Source organism: Tursiops truncatus, chromosome 21 (genome assembly GCF_011762595.2).
Source record: "Tursiops truncatus isolate mTurTru1 chromosome 21, mTurTru1.mat.Y, whole genome shotgun sequence".
Lineage (NCBI taxonomy): Eukaryota > Metazoa > Chordata > Mammalia > Artiodactyla > Delphinidae > Tursiops > Tursiops truncatus.
The window spans coordinates 20,610,596-20,635,989 of record NC_047054.1 but is presented as its reverse complement, the minus strand read 5'-3'; the positions used below and the strand labels follow the sequence as shown (position 1 = coordinate 20,635,989).

The 25,394-nt window shown below is 38.6% G+C and overlaps 1 protein-coding gene across 5 annotated transcripts in view; it reads right to left on the bottom strand.

The window, feature by feature from the left end:
- Positions 1 to 25,394, bottom strand: part of DLC1 (DLC1 Rho GTPase activating protein) — a 402,792-nt gene that overhangs the window by 195,278 nt on the left and 182,120 nt on the right. For all 5 annotated transcript variants that reach the window (XR_012328985.1, XM_033848777.2, XM_073798643.1 and 2 more), the window contains exon 5: positions 13,199 to 13,232. Coding sequence is in view for 4 of the 5 variants with exons in the window: in XM_033848777.2 (XP_033704668.1) it covers positions 13,199 to 13,232 (34 nt within the window). In the remaining variant the exon portion in view is untranslated. The remainder of the gene's footprint in view (positions 1 to 13,198; positions 13,233 to 25,394) is intronic.

Sequence of the window (25,394 nt, the reverse complement as noted above, 5' to 3'; positions counted from 1 at the left end):
TCCATTTATCTACTTCCTTAAATCCATAGGAAAGACTGATTTAACATTTGTTTTAAGAAGAAGTTTATCACCAGGATTAACAAAGTGTTGTAGGTAAATATACTTCAAAAACAAACAAACAAGCAAACAAACAAACTCATAGAAAAAGAGATCAGGTTTGTGTTACCAAGGGCAGGGAGGGGGAATCAGATGGACGTGGTCAAAAGGTGCAAACTGCCAGGTATAAAATAAATCAATACTAGGGATGTAATGTACGACGTGATTAATATAATTAACACTGCTGTACGTTATATATGAAAGTTTTTAAGAAAGTAAATCCTAAGAGTTCTCATCACAAGAAAACTTTTTTTTCCTATTTATTTTGTATCTTTATGAGATAATGGATATTCACTGAACTTATTGTGGGGATCATTTCATGATGTATCTCTGTCAAGTCGTTATGCTGTGCACCTTAAACATACACAGTGTTGTATGTCAATTATATCTCAAAATTGGAAGAAAAAAGAAACAGTTTACAAAATTAGCAGTTGGGAGTCACTGGAATGTGTTTTCTGGGGAAGCTCAATGGTTAGAAAAATTACAAAACAAAAAGCAAACCCCAATTTTGTGGGCGAGTGTGGGCTTTTGGTGACCATTTTGTTTAAACATCACTTGTAGAATTCTATAAGATCATTTCTACCTAATTACAGTAGTCAGGACAAAATAGCTTCTTGTATTCATAATCCATTCTCCTGAAATGGCCAGATTGGTGCTCTGGACAGCCTGCATACAACAATATGGGTACCAGCCTTTTCTTGGGCATTGGTTAATTTGTTATGGTTGTTAATTACTGTCTTAGATTTCCCGCTTAGATAAATCATATCTCAAAATCATATATTAATTCTAAAACACAAATGTTTATGGATCAGTCTGGAAGAGATGTTGAGCTCAAACTTTTGCCTACAGAAACACAAATCAAAGCCCTTCAAACCAATGGAAGGTCAATAAGAGAAAGAAAGTACAGTCACACCAGCAGAATTTTAGGTCATTTCATACTCAGACAGGTCAAAGTAATACCTAGTTATAGGTACTTTTCCAAAGTAAGTGTACCTCTCTGAAGAAATTAGAATTAATGTACAATTAACTTGTGGGTACATATTTGTGTATATATTCAAACTATAATAAAAATAACTGAACTGCAAACTGGGCAGTCTATAAAGGTAAATATTTGAAGGCATCAGATGATCTGATATGATGAGATATGATTTCAAACTAAATGAAAGTTGCATCGCTTTGTAAATAAAACTGATAGAAAGAGGCCTTTTCCTAAATTGTATTTCTTCAGGGGAGATTGAAAATGACAAATAAATATTTCTACTAATAAGGTCAGTGTCACAGTTCTAAGAGGGAAGTTTATGGCAATGCAATCCTACCTCAAGAAACAACAAACATCTCAAATAAACAAACTAACCTTACATCTAAAGCAATTAGAGAAAGAAGAACAAAAAAGTCCCAAAGTTAGCAGAAGGAAAGAAATCATAAAGATCAGATCAGAAATAAATGAAAAAGAAATGAAGGAAACAATAGCAAAGATCAATAAAACTAAAAGCTGGTTCTTTGAGAAGATAAACAAAATTGAAAAACCACTAGCCAGACTCATCAAGAAAAAAGGTGAGAAGACTCAAATCAATAGAATGAGAAATGAAAAAGGAGAAGTAACAACTGACACTGAAGAAACACACGGATCATGAGAGGTTACTACAAGCAGCTATATGCTAATAAAATGGATAACCTGGAAGAAATACACAAATTTGTAGAAAAGCACAACCTTCTGAGACTGAACCAGGAAGAAATAGAAAATATGAACAGACCAATCACAAGCACTGAAATTGAAACTGTGATTAAAAATCTTCCAACAAACAAAAGCCCAGGACCAGATGGCTTCACAGGCGAACTCTATCAAACATTTAGAGAAGAGCTAACACCTATCCTTCTCAAACTCTTCCAAAATATAGCAGAGGGAGGAACACTCCCAAACTCATTCTACGAGGCCACCATCACCCTGATACCAAAACTAGACAAAGATGTTACAAAGAAAGAAAACTACAGGCCAATATCACTGATGAACATAGACGCAAAAATTCTCAACAAAATACTAGCACACAGAATCCAACAGCACATTAAAAGGATCATACACCATGATCAAGTGGGGTTTATCCCAGGAATAAAAGGATTTTTCAATATACGCAAGTCAATCAATGTGATAAAACATATTAACAAAGTGAAGGAGAAAATCGATATGATCAACTCAATAGATGCAGAAAAAGCTTTTGACAAAATTCAAACACACATTTATGATAAAAACCCTCCAGAAACTAGGCATAGAGGGATGAATGAATCAATGAATTTGGTAAAGTAGCAGGATACAAAATTAATGCACAGAAATCTCTTGCATTCCTATACACTAATGATGAAAAATCTGAAAGAGAAATTAAGGAAACACTCCCATTTACCACTGCAACAAAAAGAATAAAATACCTAGGAATAAACCTACATAAGAATACAAACGACCTGTATGCAGAAAATTATAAGACACTGATGAAAGAAATTAAAGATGAAACAAACAGATGGAGAGATATACCATGTTCTTGGATTGGAAGAATCAACATTGTGAAAATGACTATACTATCCAAAGCAATCTACAGATTCAATGCAATCCCTATCAAACTACCAATGGCATATTTCACAGAACTAGAACAAAACATTTCACAATTTGTATGGAAACACAAAAGACCCCAAACAGCCAAAGCAATCTTGAGAAAGAGAAACGGAGCTGGAGGAATCAGCCTCCCAGACTTCAGACTATACAACAAAGCTATAGTAATCAAGACAGTACGGTACTGGCACAAAAACAGAAATATAGATCAATGGAACAGGATAGAAAGCCCAGAGATAAACCAACACACATATGGTAACCTTATTTTTGATAAAAGAGGCAAGAATATACAATGGAGAAAAGACAGCCTCTTCTATAAGTGGTGCTGGGAAGACTGGACAGCTACATGTAAAAGAATGAAATTAGAACACTCCCTAACACCATACACAAAAATAAACTCAAAATGGTTTAAAGGCCTAAATGTAAGACCAGACACTATAAAACTCTTAGAGGAAAACATAGGGAGAACACTCTGTGACATAAATCACAGCAAGATCCTTTTTCACCCACCTCCTAGAGAAATGGAAATAAAAACAAATATAAACACATGGGACCTAATGAAACTTAAAATCTTTTGCACAGCAAAGGAAAACATAAACAAGACGAAAAGACAGCCCTCAGAATGGGAGAAAATATTTGTAAATGAAGCAACTGACAAAGGATTAATCTCCAAAATTAACAAGCAGCTCATGCAGCTCAATATCAAAAAAACAAACAATCCAATCCAAAAATGGGCAGAAGACCTAAATAAACATTTCTCCAAAGAAGATATACAGATTGCCAACAAACACATGAAAGGATGCTCAACATCACTAATCATTAGAGAAATGCAAATCAAAACTACAATGAGGTACCACCTCACACTGGTCAAAATGGCCATCCTCAAAAAATCTACAACAATAAATGGTGGAGAGGGTGTGGAGAAACAGAACCCTCTTGCACTGTTGGTGGGAATGTAAATTGATACAGCCACTCTGGAGAACAGTATGGAGGTTCCTTAAAAAACTAAAAATAGAACTACCATATGACCCAGCATTCCCACTACTGGGCATACCCTGAGAAAACCATAATTCAAAAAGAGTCATGTACCACAATGTTCACTGCAGCTCTATTTACAATAGCCAGGACATGGAAGTAACCTAAGTGTCCATCGACAGATGAACGGATAAAGAAGATGTGGCACATATATACAATGGCATATTACTCAGCCATAAAAAGAAACAAAACTGAGTTATTTGTAGGGAGGTGGATGGACCTAGAGTCTGTTATACAGAGTGAAGTAAGTCAGAAAGAGAAAAACAAATACCGTATGCTATATATATGTATGGAATCTAAAAAAAAAAAATAGTTCTGAAGAACCTAGGGGCAGGACAGGAATAAAGATGCAGACATAGAGAATAGACTTGAGGACATGGGGAGGGGGAAGGGTAAGTTGGGACGAAGTGGGAGAGTGGCATGTACAAATATTCAGTACCAAATGTAAAATAGCTAGCTAGTGGGAAGCAGCCGCATAGCATAGGGAGATCAGCTCGGTGCTTTGTGACCACCTAGAGGGGTGGGATAGGGAGGATGGGAGGGAGATGCAAGAGGGAGGAGATATGGGATTCACTTTGTTATAAAGCAGATTCACTTTGTTATAAAGCAGAAACTAACACACCATTGTAAAGCAACTATACTCCAATAAAGATATTAAAAAAAAAAAGGTCAATGTGAGTTAAAATATGGAAATGCAGAACTGCCTTATTAGCCTGTTCTGGTAGTTCATAGCCACCTCTTCAAAGCTGACAAGCCATTCTTTCAAGGGATCAATGGGGGAGCAAAATGTGCAGAAGACTTTTTCGAGGAAGAAGTTTCAAGGTTGTCAAATACTGTGAAAAGTTATGGTCATTGACAGACCAGAGATTAACAAAGTGCCTGCATGAGTTGTTTGGTATGTCACATAAATGGATTAATTTAGAACTATTTCTTGAGCATCTGCTCTGTGCAAGATCATACACTGGGTGAGGGGCTGACAAAGATGAAATGTGGGGTTTATGCCTTTAAGGCAGTCACAGACTGACAGGGAAGAGACTACATTAATCAAATTTAGGAATCACTAAATGCTGTAGAAAGATACAGCCGCCTTTGGATAACCACTCTAAGTGCAGGAGGTAGGATATATATGTGTGTTTGTGTGTGTGTGTGTGTGTGTGTGTGTGTGTGTGTGTGTATATATATACACACACACATATATATACATATATATTTTTTAATTTTAAACAGTTCTTTTTAAAGGAATTTTTTTCTTTTTAAAAAAATTTAATTAATTAAATTATTTATTTATTTATTTTTGGCTCTGTTGGGTCTTCGTTGCTGTGCGCAGGCTTTCTCTAGTTTTAGCGAGCAGGGCTACTCTTCGTTGTGGTGCACGGGGTTCTTATTGCAGTGGCTTCTCTTGTTGCAGAGCATGGGCTCTATGTGTGTGGGCTGAGTAGTTGTGGCTCGCGGGCTCTAGAGTGCAGGCTCAGTAGTTGTGGCGCACGGGCTTAGATGCTCCGTGGCATGTGGGATCTTCCTGGACCAGGGCTCGAACCCGTGTCCCCTGCATTGGCAGGTGTATTCTTAACCCTTGCACCACCAGGGAAGCCCGGTAATATCTGAATTGCAACTTGCTAAAAGAGAAATTATCGTGTACTCATGTTGCTTGCAATGTAATTGAGAAGAAAAGGAAATATGTTTGATTGGTTCTGGTGATACAGTAGCTTTGTTTTACCTACTTGGTAATAAAAGAAATATCAATAGAACGTTAAGAAATAGATTTTAAAAATTATCTGTATTGAAAAATATCCTATGAATTCGAAATCTCTGGCATTTAAGAATAGCTTACTTGTATTTTTCATGAATTCCTTGATACCTAAAAGCTAATGTGTTTCCTCTCAACAGCCCGCTCAGCACAGCCAACTTTTCATGGATTAGTTTACATTAAGTTTCAGAAAAACTGAGAGGTTATGTGTGGGCATACCCTAAATTCCTTTCTCATAAAAAAGCAGGCAAGCAGAGACCATAATACTAAGAAAAATGAAATAAGTGAGTGTTCATAAGCCATTAGTAAAGAAATAATGAATTTCATTTTCTGAGGGTGAAAGGGAATAAAGAATTTGGAATGCTGGCCAAAGTCCAGCCTGGCCTGATAAAGACAATTTTCAGATCCTGTCCAACCCTGTAAAACAGCTGGGGGTCTTTGCAGTTATAGAAAGTGCTTCACCTACAATAGAATGATAGGATTCTACATTTAGCTTTGGGAGTATTGTGCATATAAAGTATTTGCCGATTTATTTATTTAAAAATTATTTATTTATTTAATTTAAAAAATTATTTATTTATTTAATTTTAGCTGCGTTGGGTCTTTGTTGCTGTGCATGGGCTTTCTCTAGTTGTGGTGATTGGGGTTACTCTTCGTTGCAGTGCATGGGCTTCTCATGGCAGTGGCTTCTCTTGTTGTGGAGCATGGGCTCTAAGTGCTCAGGCTTCAGTAGTTGTGGCTTGTGGGCTCAGCAGTTGTGGTACACGGGCTTAGTTGCTCCGCGGCATGTGGGATCTTCCCGGACCATGGCTCAAACCCGTGTCCCCTGCATTGGCAGGCGGATTCTTAACCACTGTGCTACCAGGGAAGTCCCCTTTGCCGATTTTTTTAATATGTCATTTGTTCTTTCATTTCCCAAACATCAAGCAACTACAATAATGCCAGTCACTGGAAACAGAATTGAATGAAACAAAATTCCATCTTTCAAGGTGCTTACGGGCTAGTGAGTGAGACAGCACTAAAAACGACCTGATCTGTACTAAAATAGAGACATAAAATAAGGCAGTCTTTCAAAGAACAACGCTGCAATCTAGCAGTTCTAGTTTTGTCTTTTCATCAAATCCCTTTGGATCTATTGATACTGGAACATGACAGAGTTGAATAGATCACACTGGTAATTCTCTGAATCAAAGAAATGATGATCAGACTAGAAAACGAGGAATGTCTTTGCATTTCAGTTTTTTGTGGGTTTTTTTGGTTGTTTGTTTTTGGTCCTCTGCATTTCCCTTCTCCGTGGTCAAAAGCAGCCAAGAAAATTAATACCAAAAGGCGCCAAGTCTGGGCTTTGTTATTTAGTATGTTTACAAGGAGCTTGGAATGAAATTATGAAAATCCTATTTTTCCCCCTCACACGGGTCACAAAGAAGTGCTTGATTTCTATGTTCTGCCTTACTAGCCACAACACAAAGTTTGGAGAGACTATGAACCTGTCATAGGCTTCTGAAAGCTATCTTTCACAAGTGTTTCAGGCTATAATTATTCATTATCTTGATTTTTAACATTTTTCTGGCCAACAAAATAACCTAGAGGCAGGAGAACAAACATTCTAGGAAAAATGACCAAGGAACGTAACCAAAGTTGGATTCTGAGTCACCTTTCTCAATGGTGCCCTTCACACACTTGTATGTGATAGATCCCCAAATAACATCATTAAATAGTTGCCCAGCTGAGATATTTGGCAGTTGTGGGGGCAATAGGCATAAAGGGGGGGCAGTTTTAGAACCATGTTAATTCTAAATGATTAAGATGGGAGCCAAAGCATCTTTGTGATAATTATAATTAATTGGTTAATGTGTATTTACAGAACACCCACTATGTGCTAATAGCTGTTTTAATTACGGACCATGCAAAGACCACATTCCTGATCTAGAAAAGCTCACAACCCAGAGAAGAGAACATACAGCAAAGCAAGATGATAAGACTGTAATTGAAAACACAGAGTGTTCTAGGAACACCAAAAAATCAAGGACTAGCCCTGCCTGGGAAATAATTCATTAAGGAGGTGTTATTGTTGGACAAGTAGAATTTTCAAGACAGAAAAGGCAAAAAGAAATTTGCCATTTTTGGCTCATGATTGTGGTCTGTTTTCTATGGGCTGCCATGTAGTCTGACAAAATTTGTGTTCTATGATTTAATTTTAGAATGAGAGATTTCGTATTACTCCTTAATACTACTTCTCAAATACGCTCAGAGAGTCACATTTTGGTGACTAAAATGCAACTCTAATTTTCTAATTTACATGCTTCTAGGCAATAGGGAACACATTCTAAATCATAAGGGTAGATATTTTTCTCCTTCATGTGATTGAATGAAACTATATTCATTTAGGATGAAGAAAAACACAGTCCGTATCTTCTCTTTTTCTTGGATAAGTCATTTCTCTCTTTCTCCCTCTATCTTTACCTATCATCTGTATTTTTAAAAAGGCAGGGCACGATCTACGTAGAAGTAGAAAGATCCAAAGTTAGAAGGGGTTCTGTGGCTGTATGTTGTGGCTGAAGTTGGACAAACCAACCAACCAATGAACACAAAGGAATAGAAAGAAGAGTAAACATTGGTAGGTCTATCAGTGAGACTCCTAGCAGGAAACAGATGGCACCCTGGGTAAACTGAGGGGAGTTTAGTAACAGAACTATTGATAAAGGTGTAGGGGAACCACAAGGCAAGAGGAGAGAATGGTTGTCAGAACCTGGTAACCTGGGTGGAAAAGGCCAGCAGTGACTCCTCGGGAAGCCAAGCGGGGAATAAACTACCCAACCTCACAGCCGTACTGTCCTCCCAACCGTCAGTCTCTTGCTGGGCCTCCTCACTGGTGCGACAGGAAAACTGAAAGGAGGGCAGCCCATTGATTTTGCCCACACTGGTCTGCCTGCAGGTCACAGAGCTGGGGAGAAGCAGGGTGGAGGGTGGGTCTGAGGGGTGAACTGGGCATATCCAATACCATATACCACACCTAGATTACAAATGGCCCGCTACGTCAAGCAGGAAAGTTTGATCTTATCCTGTCATTAGTAAGGAGGCCCAACAAAAGTTGAAGTAGAAAACGATATGATCAGGTGATGCTTTTCAAAGATAACTTCGGTGACAGCGTAGAGAGTGAACAGGTGTAATGATCAGTTAAGGCAGGGAAACAGCTCTGGATGCCATCTCAAAGTCCAGTGCAAAGTGAAGGCTGCTTTAAAACAATGGCAGAAAGAATGGACACGGGATGATTAGGTGGCAGTGTTGACAGGACTGTGTGCAGGAGGTCAGGGAGGGAGGATGGGAGCTGGGTAGACAGGATCCAATTACCCCAGGGTCTAGGGATGCTGGGGAGTCCTAGGAAAATGGGACTCAGGGTGTACATTTCTTAGGGACTAACCATTTGTGAAAATCAGATTATCTGTTCACTAGAGAGAATTTCACCTTAATTGAGCTAGGAATTTCTAAAGAGATGTTACAATATGGCCAAGTCTGCCTATGCTATGATGACCTCTGTCTGAATTAACTTACTCAGAGGCTTTTGGAGAAAGTGATCTCTTTCTTCCACATGGACAGCTGGCTCAGCTGTTAATTGGTGCCCCAAGGAAGCATTTAAGAACTCTTGGAGCATGGGAGGGAGGGAGGGAGACGCAAGAGGGAAGAGATATGGGGATATATGTATATGTATAACTGATTCACTTTGTTATAAAGCAGAAACTAACACACCATTGTAAAGCAATTATACTCCAATAAAGATGTAAAAAAAAGAACTCTTGGAGCAGACCAGAGCAGCAGTAACACAGCTAGCTTCCATTTGGCTTGCACACATACTGGTTATAAGCACAACTCATTACCATAAGAAACAGCTACCATGTTTTAGAGCCTACTTTGTGCCAAGCATTGTTGCCTTACAATAACAACATGGCAACTTCTTTATTTATGCTTTAGAAATGGGACAATGAAGAGGTTAAGTAACTTGCTCAAGGCCACATGGATAGGAAGCAGATGTGCTGGAAAATATATCAGTGGCACTGGGCCCATTCTTTACAGATTCTGGTGGCATAAGGGAAGTTAAATGAAATTATTCTGTGTTGGATACAATTACACATATTGATGCTTGTGTGATTAATTCTGATTTTTAAAAACAAATTTATTGGACTCTATTTCAGATCTGGAGAATACACATTCCGATATAGAATTTCTTGAGAACAATATTTTTATTTGATTCTTTTCCTGGGAAGCTTTCTGAATAACCTGGGTTAAGAATTTTTCAATTGAGAAGAGGAAAAGGGGGACGCTGGCCCAATGAAATATGCTCAGCTAGAGTTTGAGTTCCTTCCAGGCAAGGACCATGCCTTGTTCATAACTGCTTCCTTGATAAAACCTAATATGATGCCTACTATATGTGGCTGTTCAGTAAGTATTTGTGGAATAAATGAACCAATGGGATGCTGTTTCAAAACAGTCTCCCCTTGGAGGGTTTTGTCACAAGCAGCAGAATGATTCCACTAGGCTGAATTTACACAGCAGCACGGATCAGAAGAGAAGATGGTTACTTAAAGCACACACTGGGGCTTCCCTGGTACCACAGTGGTTAAGAATCCGCCTGCCAATGCAGGGGACATGGATTCGAGCCCTGGTCCGGGAAGATCCCACATGCCGCGGGGCAGCTAAGCCCGTGTGCCACAACTACTGAGCCCATGTGCCACAACTACTGAAGCCCGTGTGCCTAGAGCCTGTGCTCTGCAACAAGAGAAGCCACCACAATAAGAAGCCCACGCACTGCAATGAAGAGTAGCCCCCGCTCGCAACAACTAGAGAGGGCCCTGTGCAGCAACAAAGACCCAATGCAGCCAAAAAATAAATAAATAAAGCACACACTGGAGCAACCACACAACTGCAACTCAAGAATTATTAATGGAATGTTCCCAAAATGATTTTGTTTAGAGCTTCACAAAGCCTGGTGGAGTTGGTTCCAGTTGGCGTGGATGAGAGGTCACATAGATTAAAATAGATTTTCTTAATAAGAAACAATAGGCTACATTCATCTAGCAAAACAGAGGGGAAAAAAAAAATGACAGGCCTTATGGGTGGGAATGAAGCTTAACCCTATTTAGAGGCTCAATTAACCCCCCAGAAGATTCAGTGGGTCCTCTGCCTTCCTTGCCATTCCTCTGTCTAGCAGAGCTTAAAAATAGAGATTCATAAAGAGGAATAAAGAGATTCACATTTGTGTATAAAACACTCAAAATATTTTAAATATGGCATAATAAATTTTAGAAATAGAAGAAATTGATTGGACTTTCATGGTCCTTTAAAACTTTCTGAAATAAATCATACTGTCTTTTGAATTGGCAAATCCGTTACCAACTGAATAAAATATTCAAACATAACCCTTTATCTTGACATATAAATTCATTGATTAAAAAATCATTTCTTTCTTATATTTATATTGTCAAACAAAATTGTATTTCCTCTTAAAATAATCAGTACATTCTCAAGAAATCTAAATTAAAATCCATTGTGGAGTAAATTTCCATCATTCTAATATTTTAATACACAGAAGCCAGGTTCTGCAGAAATCAGCCCATCCTGGGTTAAACATCAGAGATGGGACATCCAGGGGCCTGGTTAGGTCATACATATCCATTGGTGGATCCTACCTTTCACAGATCGTCTTGCAGAACCTCTGTGAAAGGAAGTTATCAACTTTTAAAACTTGTGCCCCAGCAGTATAGAAATGACCAAAAGATATCATTAAATAGTGACAATTAATTTCATGTTTTTGTTTTTGTTGGGGAGGAAAATATCCAGGATTATGACAAAAAGTGGTGGTTGCATTATATTTATGCTCTGTTTAATTAGCTCTTTGTTTTAATAAAATTATCTTTAAGAGAAGCTTGATAACTGAAATGCTTCTCCCTATCAGATTGACATCATTTTAGTGGCAGAGGGAGAAGTCTTTGCTTCTCCAGTCCCTCAAGCAATGGCATTTCCATCCCTCCTCACTCTTTTCCTCCAGCCAAGAATTCCTATTCTAATTTTCTCCTTGGGGTATGAAAGAATTTGCTGATTTTCTGGAATAAGATGACAACTTTGCTCTGTTACACACTTTGTTTAAATTGCAGCCACTTTTGCGAATTACAGAGAATGTCACAACTCAAGATAAAGCACAACTTTGGCTAAGTTTCTTTTTCTTTGTGATGCAAATGCTCTCTTAACCATTTATGTCTTGTCCGAATGAGATAGCTGATACATCTATTATTGAAGGTATTAGAGCTCTGGAATGGTAATTTGAATTCGTTTAGTATATATTATTAATCCAAGTAATACCAATGCATAGATAAACTAAGCAGTTTTTCTCTTGAACTGACACATGATGCCAGTTCAATATTTTCCTTCTATTCTGAAGGCTTACCTTTCAACGTATTAGAGAGAAGAGGCCAGACACAGCCTAAACAGAGGAGAACACTTTAGCTCATGGAAGAACACAAACTATGAAAACTTGTGTGTGAAAACTATCTGGCAGCAAAAATCAAATCACTGAACTTGACAGAGAACATTCCCCATATAACAATCCTATCAGATCAACTCAAATGCGTTAGTGTAAAGTCACTTGAAGTCGTGACACCTTTTAGATGATACTCTAAACTTTTAAATTGGCTCAAAAATTACACACGTCTAAGAGCTAAGTGATATGCTTCAAGTTTGGTAAAGCACCTTTAATCAGTTTTTTAAAAAGATGATTATTATTACACAGAAAACATAAGACAATATTGAGGAGGATCAAAAGATTTTTAAAAAGCACATAATTCCATCAATTCAAGTCTAATTTTTCATATTTCTGTATTTCTCATTAGTCCTTATCCATTTCCCATAATACTGTTAAGTAGTTATTGTCATAGCACAAAGCATAGAAAATATTATAATTTTTCTCTAGTACAACTATTCATATTGCTTCACAATTATATTTTTGATGGTATCAGCTTTAAACAAGTACAACTTTTTCTAGGACTACTAAATAAGCTACTAAGATTTTTAAAAATCTTGATAATTATAGTCTTCCTTCAGTATCCGCAGGGGATTGGTTCCAGGACTCCCTGATGGACACCAAGATCCACAGATGCTCAAGTCCCTTATATAAAATGGCCCAGTGCTTGCATACCACCTACACACATCCTCCTGTATACTTTAACTTCATCTCTACATTACCTGTAATACCTAATACAAAGTAAATGCTATGTAAATAGTTGCCTTTATGGCAAATTCCAGTTTTGCTTTTTGGAACTTTCTGGAATTTTTTGTTTTTACAAATATTTTCAACCCAGGTTTGTTGAGTCTGTGGATGCAGAACCCATGGATACGAAGGGCCAACTGTATTAACAACAGATGTCCAAAGACCATTCCTCAGTACACTGAATGACATCTAATTATTTTCCTCAAGAAAAAAGTTGTGGTTGCAGTTACAGTTAATGCTACAAGAAGTACACACCTTATTCTAACAAAATGTAATCCTATGCTAGAAAACCATATTTTTTCCTACATTTTGAGCAAAACTTATTTTTCAGGAATTCAACCATAACTTTTGCCCAGAGACTGACAAGATGTATACATTTTAGATATTTAATAAAATATCTATACGAAGATGGAATTTTATTCTAAAATAGGTAGGAGTGAAAACACAACCAATGTCAACTTACCAGCCTTTTCCTTCTCTGAAGTACCTGGAATAGCCTGAAAGAGAAAAAAAGCCACAAAATTGTGGTATTACTAGAAGGAAACAGCAAATAACTTTATTAGGAACAAAATGATGTCCCATAAATGAAGCAAAAATTAAATAGAACCTGACACTAGAAATATGAGAGAAGAGGAACTGAATAAATATTTTTTTTCCAAAGAAGGCATACAAATGGCACATGAAAAGGTGCTCAACATCACTAATCATCAGGAAAATGCAAATCAGAGCCATAATGAGACATCACCTCATACCTGTAGAGTGGCTATCATCAAAAAGACAAGAGATGACTAGTATAGGCAAGGATGTGGAGAAAAGGGAACCCTTGTGCACTGTTGGTGGGGATGTAATTTGGTGCAGCCAGTATGGAAAACAGTATGGAGCACAACTACTGAGCCTGCGCTCTAGAGCCTCGAGCCACAACTACTGAGCCCGTGCCATAACTACTAAAGCCCTCGTGCCCAGAGCCCGTGCTCCACCACAAGAGAAGTCACTGCAATAAGAAGCCCATGCACAACGAAGAGTAGCTCCCACTCGCCGCAACTAGAGAAAGCCTACGTGCAGCAACAGACCGAAGGCAACCAAAAATAAATAAATGAATTAATTTATTAGAAAATGAAAAGAGGATATCAAAGAGGTATCTGCACTCCCATATTCATTGCAACATTATTCAGAATGGCCAAGATATGGTAACAGCCTCAGTGTCCATCAATGGATAAATGGGTAAAGAAGATGTGGGGTGTGTGTGTGTGTGTGTGTGTGTGTGTGTGTGTGTGTGTGTGTGTGTGTGTAACGGTATATTATTCAAAAATGAATAAGAAGGAAATCGTACCATTTGCAATAACATGTACCTTGAAGGCATTATGCTAAGTGAAATGAGCCTGACAGAGAAAGACAAATACAACATGGTATTTTTAATATGTGGATTCTTTAAAAAAAAAAAAGTGTGCAACTGATAGTATGAGAGAGTAGAAAAGTGGTTGCCAGGGGCTGGTGGAAATAGGGAAGAATTAGTAGAAGGGTATAAACTTTCAGCTGCGTGATGAATAAGATCTGATGAACTAATGAAAGCATTGTGATTACAGTTGATAACATTGTACTATATAACTGATATTTGTTAAGAGAGAAGAACTTAAATATTCCCACCCCCACAAAAAGTATATGAGGTGATGGATGTGTTAGTTAACTAAAGGGGGAATCCTTTCACGATGTATACATATATCAAATCACTACAATGTACACTTTAAATATCTTACAATTTTATTTGACAACTACACCTCAATAAAGCTGAAAAGAAAAAAAAAAAAGAGTTGTGGAACTATTGGTAAAGTCACTACAGCCAGTTATGCTAATGCTAAATCAGTCATGTAATTGTTTTCCTCTCTGAAGACAGACCCATCTTACCCTTAAAAGATACTGGCAGTAAATGAGACTAAAACCACGTTCGAATTGGGGTTGAATTTTTGTGGTTCGATTTCTTTGTCCTATTTGGGGAGGCAGAAAAAGTAAATTGTTTGGTTAGTGTCTGGGCTTTCAAGTCTCTGCTCTGTCCCCTCGAGGTTCAGATTCCTCCCTTATAAAAGGGGGATAAACACCTCTACTTCACAGGGCTGCTGAAAGACTAAACGTAGTAGCTTCTGTAAAGCACATGAGGTCCCTGGGAAAAGGGAGCTGCTCTTACTATTTGTTACTATGGGCACTGGGCCAATAGACCAAATTACCGATATGAGAGGTTTAGAAGTTCAATTCCCAGTATCTATTATCTATCCCTATTATTTAGAAAATAGAGTTCAGAATGAGAGGTCTTTAACAGACTTTAAAGTAGAACAGTATAGTTCTACTCCTTGTCAATATCCTAAAACAAACTAAGGAAGTGAGCTTTTGGTTGCCATTCACCTCAGTTACTTATGTATAAAATACAGCTAACATGAGTGTATTAACTGTTATTGGAAGCCTTTTATAAATCCACTGGGATTTGACGCCTTCTACTCCACAGCCACTGACCACATAAGATGTCTACAAGCATGTCTCTCTCCCCTTATTTAGGGGACAAAGTCTTCAGAGTTGAAGTAAGAAAACTAGGCTCAAATGGGTAATTAATTTTGTTGCAAATGTGTGTGTGTGCACACACGTGTGTGTGTGTGTGTGTGTGTGTGTGTGTGTGTGTGAGAGAGAGAGAGAGAGAGAGAGAGAGAGAGAGAGAGAGAGAGGAAGGCTCAGGTGCACCTCTGTTGTAGATCAGCCTAAGGAAATGATAATATCAATCTTCATTTCTGGAAATATCAAAGATCAAGACACCTATATCTTTGTGAGATATTGATTATTTTTGAGATCCTCACCTTTGGAATTTACAGGATTTGGAGATTGAAGTAATTTTTCAAATAAGGGAAAAAATCTTTCTACAGATAAAAAAATAGAGGGTTTTTTTTTTTGGCAAGATTGATCTATAGTGAAAGCATATTTTGACTTAATCTTGATCTACATTTAGTTGTTCACTTTTTGTTCTCTGGGTGTGAACACTGACTCTGTGTCCTGGCAAAGATGCAGCCATGAAGAGAATATTAGGTTATTAAATGGCAGAGTGGAGAACCATGTCCAGAGACCAGGGCATCAGAGGGACTGTATAGGCTGTAAGCATCTTCCTCAGCATCCTTTCATTTATAGCAGGATCATCGGATTTTTCCTTTGTTTCAAGAACTTCTCTGATTCTATACTCCCTTGACAAGAAAGTCTTCCTACAGTTTTAGTGATGTTTGATTACTTTTTATGTCTATATTTGGGGAAAAGTCTAAAAATGGAATTAAATCCATACTATATATTATATTTTAAGCCTAACCCCTAGATTTGCCCCCTGACTGGAGATCAGGGCTTTTAAATTAAATTTTCTCTTTTGTTTTAAGCAAATAAACAACAAAACAGAAACCCTTTCATTGACTAGACTGTAAAGGTTGGTGATAGGTAATTAAAGGACGTTCATGGAGAAAGTCCCTCAGTGTATGAAGAGCTAACACTTACTAGGGTCTCAGAATGTACAAAGTACAGTTTTAAGCTCTTACCTGCATAAACTCACTCAATCCTTAGACCAACTCTGTGAAGTCTTAAAAAATAGAGTAACTTTTGCAAGGTCACAGTAATGGAATGGAAGCCAAGACACAACAACTGGCATGCTGACCTCTGAGATCACTAACACTAATTTCAAAATACTAATCAGAATATTTTGAAATGAAGGAGGAGAAAGGTTTGGAGAGGTCCTATGAGAAGACATTGACTTAGATTACAAAATATTTGTGCAGGAGTATCTGTATGAGACATTTAGAAATTCTCTAAGTAAGCTCTCTCTTCTTATAGCTAAGGCATTTTAGGCAAATTGAATGTCTTACACCAAATCACAAGTTGACCAGTGACAGGCCTTTTCCATATTTTATTCTACTTGATTACAAAATGTGTAACCAAGCATGGATAAGTAAATATTTAATAAAGATGTTAATCAATGAGCTACCCTACAAACAAAAATATTTTAGCCTCCATATAGCCAAAACCAATACGTCATGTAGACAATGCCAGTTACTTTAGAAGCTTACCCCATGTTCTGCATGAATCTTTAAGCTACCAAAGCTCACTTCCATTAAATAACTTCAATGGCCATATTATTATGTGGAGAAAGAAAAGTCAAAGTTTAATGTACCCAAGATTTAATAACTTCTCTTTTAAAGTAAAACCACATAGTATTAACAGCTGGATATCCCTCAGCTGATTTATCTTTGAATTTGAGGGAGAATTGTCTCTTTAGAAAATGGTTTATGAATACATTGATTAGATTTGTGAAATTTCCCAGTGTTGAAAGGCATTAACTTAAAAAAATGCTGACACTAGGTTTTCAATTAATTAAAGCTATTGGTTGATTCTTAATTAGATGCCTCACGTTATTCTATGTACAAAAGCTGTAAGCAAAGTTTTCTTCTTTGTGGAATTCATAATCCAATTGACGAAGATACATGAGAATAGTTCCATGCAGAAGTTGCTGAATGACAGTGATTAGCACCCTCATTGGTGTGACATTAATAGGTATAGGAAGATAGTAGGTAATTAGGACTACCTGGGTGGAAATGGAATGGTTTTCCTGGACATTGAACCCATGGGGAGGAAGTGCTAGTGAGGAGATTTCTTTTTGTCTTTGACTCCTGAGAAGTGGCATGGCTAGATCTGAGATCATGTCCTGAGGTTTCATTGTCTAATATCTGTTCCTGGGTTTGGGGAAAAAACATTTCATGCAAGTTGCCTGTGTCATCTGGTACAGAGTAGGTGTTCATCAAACCTTTGTGGGATTAAAATGCCAAGTGTGTATTTGTATATATAGTTTAAATAAAATGTATGACTTGCTTATGAGAAAGCTCCCATAAAAAGCATATTTTTGAATTCATTAGGGGTTTTTGTTAATAGCTGCCATATGTTTCATTTGAACTGTATCCTCAGGAAGTGATTTAACATTTCTGGCAATAAAGCAATTAAAGAGGATTTTCCTGCTGGCCATATGGGTTCGCTGTAACTTCATATTTTCTTCTCTCATTTCTCAATGGAACAAAGGGAAGTCTACTAATAACTTCCAAATGAGAGAAGAAAATTATTCATGGTCTTTTGTTATTTTTCTCTGTGATATTCAAATGATAGGATAACAACTTTTCCTATGGCTGTACTGACCCTCCTGTAGTTCTCCACATGCAAAGATTTTCATTTATGTTGATTTGTTAAGGTATTTTACAATTGAATTTTTAAAAAGCCATTAAAGAGAAACTTTTTAGTAAAAGGGGAGGAAACAATTTGCTTTCTCTAAATGAGGTCTTTTAAAGCTGTGTGTGGGAGCCTGGACTGTGTGTGTGTCTGTTTATGTTTTTAGACATGAAATGTGGCTGGGGAAATGCTCATTTTGACGTGCCCTGCGGAAATGTTGTAGACATATGTTGATTCATTTGGTCTGTTGCTAGAATGGCTTTCTGCACTTACAGAAGGACCTCAGCTGGATACCTTTTAGGAATTTACACCAACTACACAGAAGCTGCTAACATAAATGGTAACATAAGTAATGGGTGTCGTATCTGAATCCATTTTCGTATAATGACAATTGAAACATTCTAATTGATTCAATTTCATCTTCATGATTTCAGGTGAAAATAGAGTAGGATTTTTCCTCTTTAACATGTTAGTTTTATTAATATGTTATGTCATATAAATTATTTAATATAAATTAATATATATAATATATATTATATAAATGTGTTTATATATCACCTATATAAATTATTTTCTTCTTAGTGTTTTATAATCGGGATGATAGACTACTACCATTAAGAAGGCCCTTTGAGGGAATTCCCCAGCGGTCCAGTGGTTAAGACTCTGTGCTTCCACTGCAGGGGGCACGGGATTCTATCTGGCTGGTCCCACAAACCACGCAGCACGTCCAAAAAAAAGGCCCTTTGAAAGTCAACCCCTTCAAATAATGGACAGGCTGAAAGATTCTACTTGTAGTTTCCATGTAGGGAAAAAATGCTACCACTTATTTTGTGCTTTCTCTCTTTATAGGTAGTGCTTGTTCTGCATGTTTTCAAATATTAGAGATGCTCATGCAGAAGTGTCTGGAATATTCTGTTTTGTTCTATAGGAATTTCCTCTATTTGCCTTTTTAAAAATGGGAAGAATCAGTGACAGTAAATTATTCCTTTCCCTTGGAAACATTCACTTTTATTCCCACAAAAATATTTTACAGTAAATTTCAAAATGGTTAATTACATCCTTAGAAATTGCAGGCAAATGCCCCTCAGTGATGGAACGGCCTCGGTCTCAGATGAGAGCACAAGAGCCCATTGGGGCACAATGAATGTCCCTCAGTGATGGAATGGCCTCGGTCTCAGATGAGAGCACAAGAGCCCATTGGGGCACAATGAATGTCCCTCAGTGATGGAATGGCCTCGGTCTCAGATGAGAGCACAAGAGCCCATTGGGGCACAATGGACAACAGGAAGAGGTTGGGGAGTCACATTTTTGGGGAACACATGAAAGACATTAAAGAAAAGAAGGTACACTGGAAAATGGGTTTGTTTCCATGTCTATTTAAAGACTCTTTTGAAATCACTCCAGTCTGTGATATTGTTAACCAGTCAATGATTTCTGTTTGCTTTTATCTGAACAAAGAAGTTCATTGAGAAGCTGTGTCTGATTGGCAATCTGATATCATCTGTTTTGGTTTACGAAGTCTTTCTCCAGCTTTGACAGTCATCGTTCTTTCACTGAAAACATAGACTTTATTTTTAGAGCAGTTTTAGGTTTACAACAAAACTGAGAGGAAGGTACAGAGTTTTCACTTAAATCCTCTGCCCCACACATGCAGCGCCTCGCTATTAGCAACAGCCCCCAGCAGAGTGGTACATCTGTTACAACTGATGAATCTACACCATCACATTATTAGCACTCCAAGTCCATAGTTTATATTCGGGGTTCACTTTTGGTGTGGTCTACTCTACAGGTTTGGACAAATGTATAAGGACACGTACCTACCATTATAGTATCATACAGAACAGTTTCATCGCTCTAAAAATCCGCTGTGCTCTATTCATCCCTCTCTCCTCCCTAACTCTTGGTGACCACAGGTGTTTTTACTGTCCCCATAGTTTTGCCTTTTCCAGAATGTCATATGTTAGGAATCATATGGAATGTAGCCTTTTCAGATTGGCTTTTCTCACTTAGTAATACGCAGTTAAAGGTTCCTCCATGTCTTTTCACGGCTTGGTAGCTCATTTGTTCTTGGCACTGGATGATATTTCAATGTGTGCTGAAGGACATCTTGGTTGCTTCTAGGTTCTGGCAATTAATTATGAATAAAGCTCCTATAAACATCTATGTGCAAGTTTTTGTATGAACATAAGCTTTCAACTTCATTGTATAAATACCAAAGAGTACAACTGCTGTAAGAGTATGTTTAGTTTTGGAATGTTCATTTTTTTTGTTTGTTTGTTTTTTGCGGAACGCGGGCCTCTCACTGCTGTGGCCTCTCCTATTGCGGAGCACAGGCTCCGGACGCGCAGGCTCAGCGGCCGTGGCTCACGGGCCCAGCTGCTCCGCAGCATGTGGGATCCTCCCGGATCGGGGCACGAACCCGCGTCCCCTGCATCAGCAGGCGGACTCTCAACCACTGCGCCACCAGGGAAGCCCTGGAATGTTCATTTTTTGATGACATAAAATTATGAATAATTGTTTTAATGTACGTCAGAGTGGGTTTGTCCTTATGACTTCTACGGTCTCGTCTGTGACAGTGTGTGAGATTCATGCGCAGAGAACAAAGTTCTTACTTTAATATATGGTTATATTCTAAAGACAACTAGGGATAAACTGACTCTTTCCCTGACCCTTCCCAGATATAATCTAACAAACAACTCCCTTTCAAGAACAGCACATAGGTTGCTCACTGGTTTAACAAAATGCACTCAGACCCAAGTGGCTTGGGACAGCTGACTCCTGATTTCAGATGCCCTACCCATCCTTGGTGCACCAGCTAGCTGTGCTCTGGTGCCATCTGCAGCCTGCAGGATACACAGAGTCTGATGGGGTAGGAGGGAATTGTGGGTTAGGTATATGTGACACATGCATATATTAAATATGCAGGGAGGCAGAGGTGGAGCAGTTTCGTCACAGAATGTATAGAGTAGTAGAGGCTTTCCTGCTACAGCTGTATTCGTCATTTATTGAATGGTATAAAAATCTACAACAGTTATGTAATTGTTGGGTAGCAACTTTCTTTTTTTTTGCAGTAGTTACAATTTTAACAACTCCTTTAACTCTCAAAAGTGTCCCAGTTTGGATGATAAATTATATGGGAACACTTTGCATGGACTCCATCAACAGCATCCCATGTCTCTGGCTTCAGGGTAGGTTGGCCTATGGGGAGCCCCAGTAGGGGATATAAGGCTGTGATATTGTCATTTATAATAAGAAATACATCTTTTTTTTTTTTTTCCCTGTACGCGGGCCTCTCACTGCCGTGGCCTCTCCCGTTGCGGAGCACAGGCTCTGGACGCGCAGGCTCAGCGGCCATGGCTCACGGGCCCAGCCGCTCCGCAGCATGTGGGATCTTCTAGGACCAGGGCACGAACCCGCGTCCCCTGCATCGGCAGGCAGACTCCCAACCACTGCGCCACTAGGGAAGCCCAGAAATACATCTTTTTGATCTTCCATCTCATTCCTAGCACAGAGCTCTTAAAACCCTTGGAATATCCTCAGTTAGGAGAGTGATAAAAGTGTCTTTTGTTACGTTAATGAGGTGGCTCTTTGACCCCACCCAGGATAGGGGCTGGCTGCCAGCGAAGCCAACCAGCCTCTTGGGAGGGGAGGGGGCTGGGGATTGAGTTCAATCGCCAGTGGTCAATGATTTAATCAATCATGGCTATGTAAGGAACCTCCATGAAAACCCAAATGGACAGTGCTTGGAGAGCTTCTGGGTTGATGGACACTTGGAGATTTGGGGAGACTGGTGCACTTGGAGAGGGCATAGAAGCTCCTCGTCCTTTCCCCATACCTAGCCGTTTGCAACTCTTCCATCTGGCTGTCCCTGAGTTACATCCTTTTACAACAAACAAAGTAAGTAAAATGTTTCTCTGAGTTCTGTAAGCCACTCTATCAGTTTAATTCAACCCAAGGAGGGGGTCATAGGAGCCTCTGATCTATAGCCTGTTGGTCTGAAGCACAGGTGATAACCTGGGCTTGCAACTGGCAACTGAAATGGGGAGGGGGGTGTAGTCTGTGTGACTGAGCCCTTAACATGAGGGATCTGATGCGATCTCCAGGTGGATAGTGTCAGGATTGAGTTGAATGGTAGGACACCCAGGAGGTGTCTGGAGAATTGCCTGGTGGTGTGGAGGAAACCCTCTCCCTCATTGGGAATTGGTTCCAGAACCTCTTCAAAGGGGGAAGGAGTATTTATTCCCCTGGATCCTACATGGCATAGTTGCCTTGAACTCGTTGTGTCCTTTTACCCAAGGTCATTGCTCTTCTCAAGCAGCTGACTTTGCAGACTTTTTCCCTCTGGGTTCTGTTAACTGTTTACTTCTCTTTGGGGCCTTGAGGTGGTGACGGCTCAGCTAGGACAAAGCCCCACAGGTTACAGCACTAACCCTTGTGTTTCTCCTTCTGCACACCTTTGTAAATAGTTCCTTTGTAACTAATCCTTCCCCATATAATCCTATTTTAAGTGTTCCTTCTATTTCTTATTGGAGCCCTGACTGGTACACTTCTATTCCTTTCTTTCTTCTATGAATGTGCATGAAAATTCCATTTCTCTTCCTGTCTCCCTCTCTCTGTGTGGGGCATTATGTAGGGCACAGATTGTAATAAATGAAAAAGTCTTAAGAACCACTGATGTGTCTTTAATGTCTAACTTAGTCCCAGAAAATTGCATTTCAAAATGGTCAGTGAATTCTGAGCCTTCTGTGAGATGAAATTTGTGACACTGACACATTTTCCACTTATGCTAATGTTGACAAGGTTAGAATCATTGAGTATAATATTTGGGGAGAGTAATGCACTCAGAGAGGCCATGAAAGCTTATAAGATATAAGATTAAGTAATAATATTACAATTAGCCACATTTTTGTTTATAAACTTAGATGCAAGAATAATTATCCATAGCAAGCATGAAATCATTAGTGTCCCGGTTGAATTGCTTCAATACTAATTTTCTGTAGAAAACTTGTTAAGTGTATCTTGCACATTAGCCATAAAAGTGAAGACTTTGTAGACACAGCACGGCTAACTGAAATTTACACATAACTTTAGAAGTTAGATAAAAATTTGACATCATCATTAACTAAATGTTTTACCAAATATGTTTCCAACAAATATTTATCAAAGGCTGAGTAGGAGATAGGAGATGGTGGGAGAAGGCAATGATTTAGAGTTCTAGGGAAAAGACACGGATGAAATGACGACATGCAGCACTTTTTTAACCAATATCACTAAGGAATGAGTGCTCACATCTTTTGGGGGCTGTGTATAGAGGCGGGGAAAAAAAAGGCAGGGTGGGGAGGGCCTGGATTAAAGGCACTAGGCAAGGCCAAATAGGAAGGGAGAGTACAGAAGGGGAGATGTTTGAATCTGGACTATTAAGAGACCTGCATTTACAAGGGCAGACAGAAGCCGAAGAGAAGGGAAAGAGGTTGAGAAAAGAAAGGCAGAGAGAGAAGCTGGTCAAGAAGAGGCACGTGAAAGTAGGCATCAGAGGGTCAGCATTTCATGAATAGTTAGACAAAATGATAGTAAAATGCCTCAATGCCACAGGGAATAGGCAACACATAGTAAGAGGTGACCCTTATCCAGCACATCCTCTGTGCCAGGCACTTTTCTAAGCACTTGGCACATTTTAACTCATATAATATTAATAACTAATCCTACAAAGGGAGAACTGTCACTATTCCACTTTATATATGAGGAAACCAAGTCATATAGAGACAAGGCGACTTACTTGCCCAAGGTCTCACCACTTGTAAACGGTCAAGCCAAGAACTGAATGCACTACTTTAGCCCAGATTGTCTGTGTTCTTAACCTCTATACTACACAGCTGCTTTTGGACTTTTCTGTAAATATTTTCCACCATAGGTAGCAACAGGGAAAAAAAAAAGGAAGTTAGAAACCAAAGATATTGGTATTCTTTTTAATTACTGGGGAAGAAAAAAACCTAACTGGAATGTGGGCTTAAAGGAGTAATTGACCATTCATCGTCCTCGAGATGCCTAAACAGGTAGGTGCTGTGGATCTGAAAGGAGCAGGGAACTTTAACACAAAGTGAGCCCTGGCACATTTTCCTTTTCTACATGTCAGTCCTGGGCAGGCTGCCCCTTCCCCCTCTTCCTTTGCAATCAGACATTGCTGGCTAAGAGCTTATGTCCTGGAATAAAAGGAGAAATCACTTAATTTTTATGACCACATTACAAAATGTTTATACAATTTCACGAGACAGTTGAATGCTCTGTAGTTTAGCCTCATGTAATGTCTCTCTTCCAAAGAATCACAACTAAGTGAAGCTCTATCCAAAGCCGGTGCTGACAAAGGAGCACTTCAAATGGTGCTAGTTTTTACAGATCTGGAATATTTCATCAATCAGCAGGGATGCCTAAGGGTTGATTTATACTTAGAACAGGTATACCTTTCATCAAGGTCAAAAGTAACTGGTTTAGTGGTTGTTTAGTTTATAAACATGTTTGTGATTATGAGTACATCAACAAAATAAAAACATCCCACAAAAATGAAAGCAATATAGGAAGCATAGTATAGACACTTGACCCTAGAAAGTAACTGCGTGATAACTGAGATCCCATTCTCCCCCGTGGCAAAAAATGCTTGCGAAACATCGTGCCGTCAACACCACCCCATTACTGTCTGCTTTCCCCAGCCCACTCCTTTCAGGATCCTCCTCCAAACATTGTTCAATTCTGTGACTTGCTATTAAGGCTGACAAAAAGTTGGTTTGGGTTTTAAATGATCAAATTGGCACTAAGTCAAATGATTTCTATTCTAAACATCAACAAAATGCTGCTTTATTATCTTAAACCTCTTCCTGATCTCTCCATTTGGAATATTTGGCTTCTTGGTGACTTCTGCTCTCTATGAAATGGGTTAAAAACTTGTTCTATCAATTCTTCACTTTGAGAACTCAGGCTCCTGTTGGGGTAACTCTAAACCTTTGTATTGAGTGCCCAACTTCATCCAATGATCTATTTTCTGTACTTAACAAACAAACATATTTGGTAACATGTTTTAAAATTAAAATATGAAAACAATGTCATATTTTCCATTTTTAAGGATTACAATGCAGTGAAATCGCCAAACCACAAAACTGATATCATCCCAATTACTTAAAATGCAAAATCTAGTACTAGGAAAGAATAACACATCTTTGAATATTTATTAATCTATGCACTCAACAGGGAAACAGTCAATAAAGGGACTGGAGATGGTAAAGTGATTCCAAAGTGAAGCAGTTCAGTGCATTTGGGTAACAAAGAGAACAGTTCCCTCTGTAATGAGGCCTTTTTTCTCTTTCCTATGAGCCACTGTCTTTTCTATAGGAAGTTACCATTATATGAGCCCTGACTCAGGAGCATAATTCATCCAGTTCTCA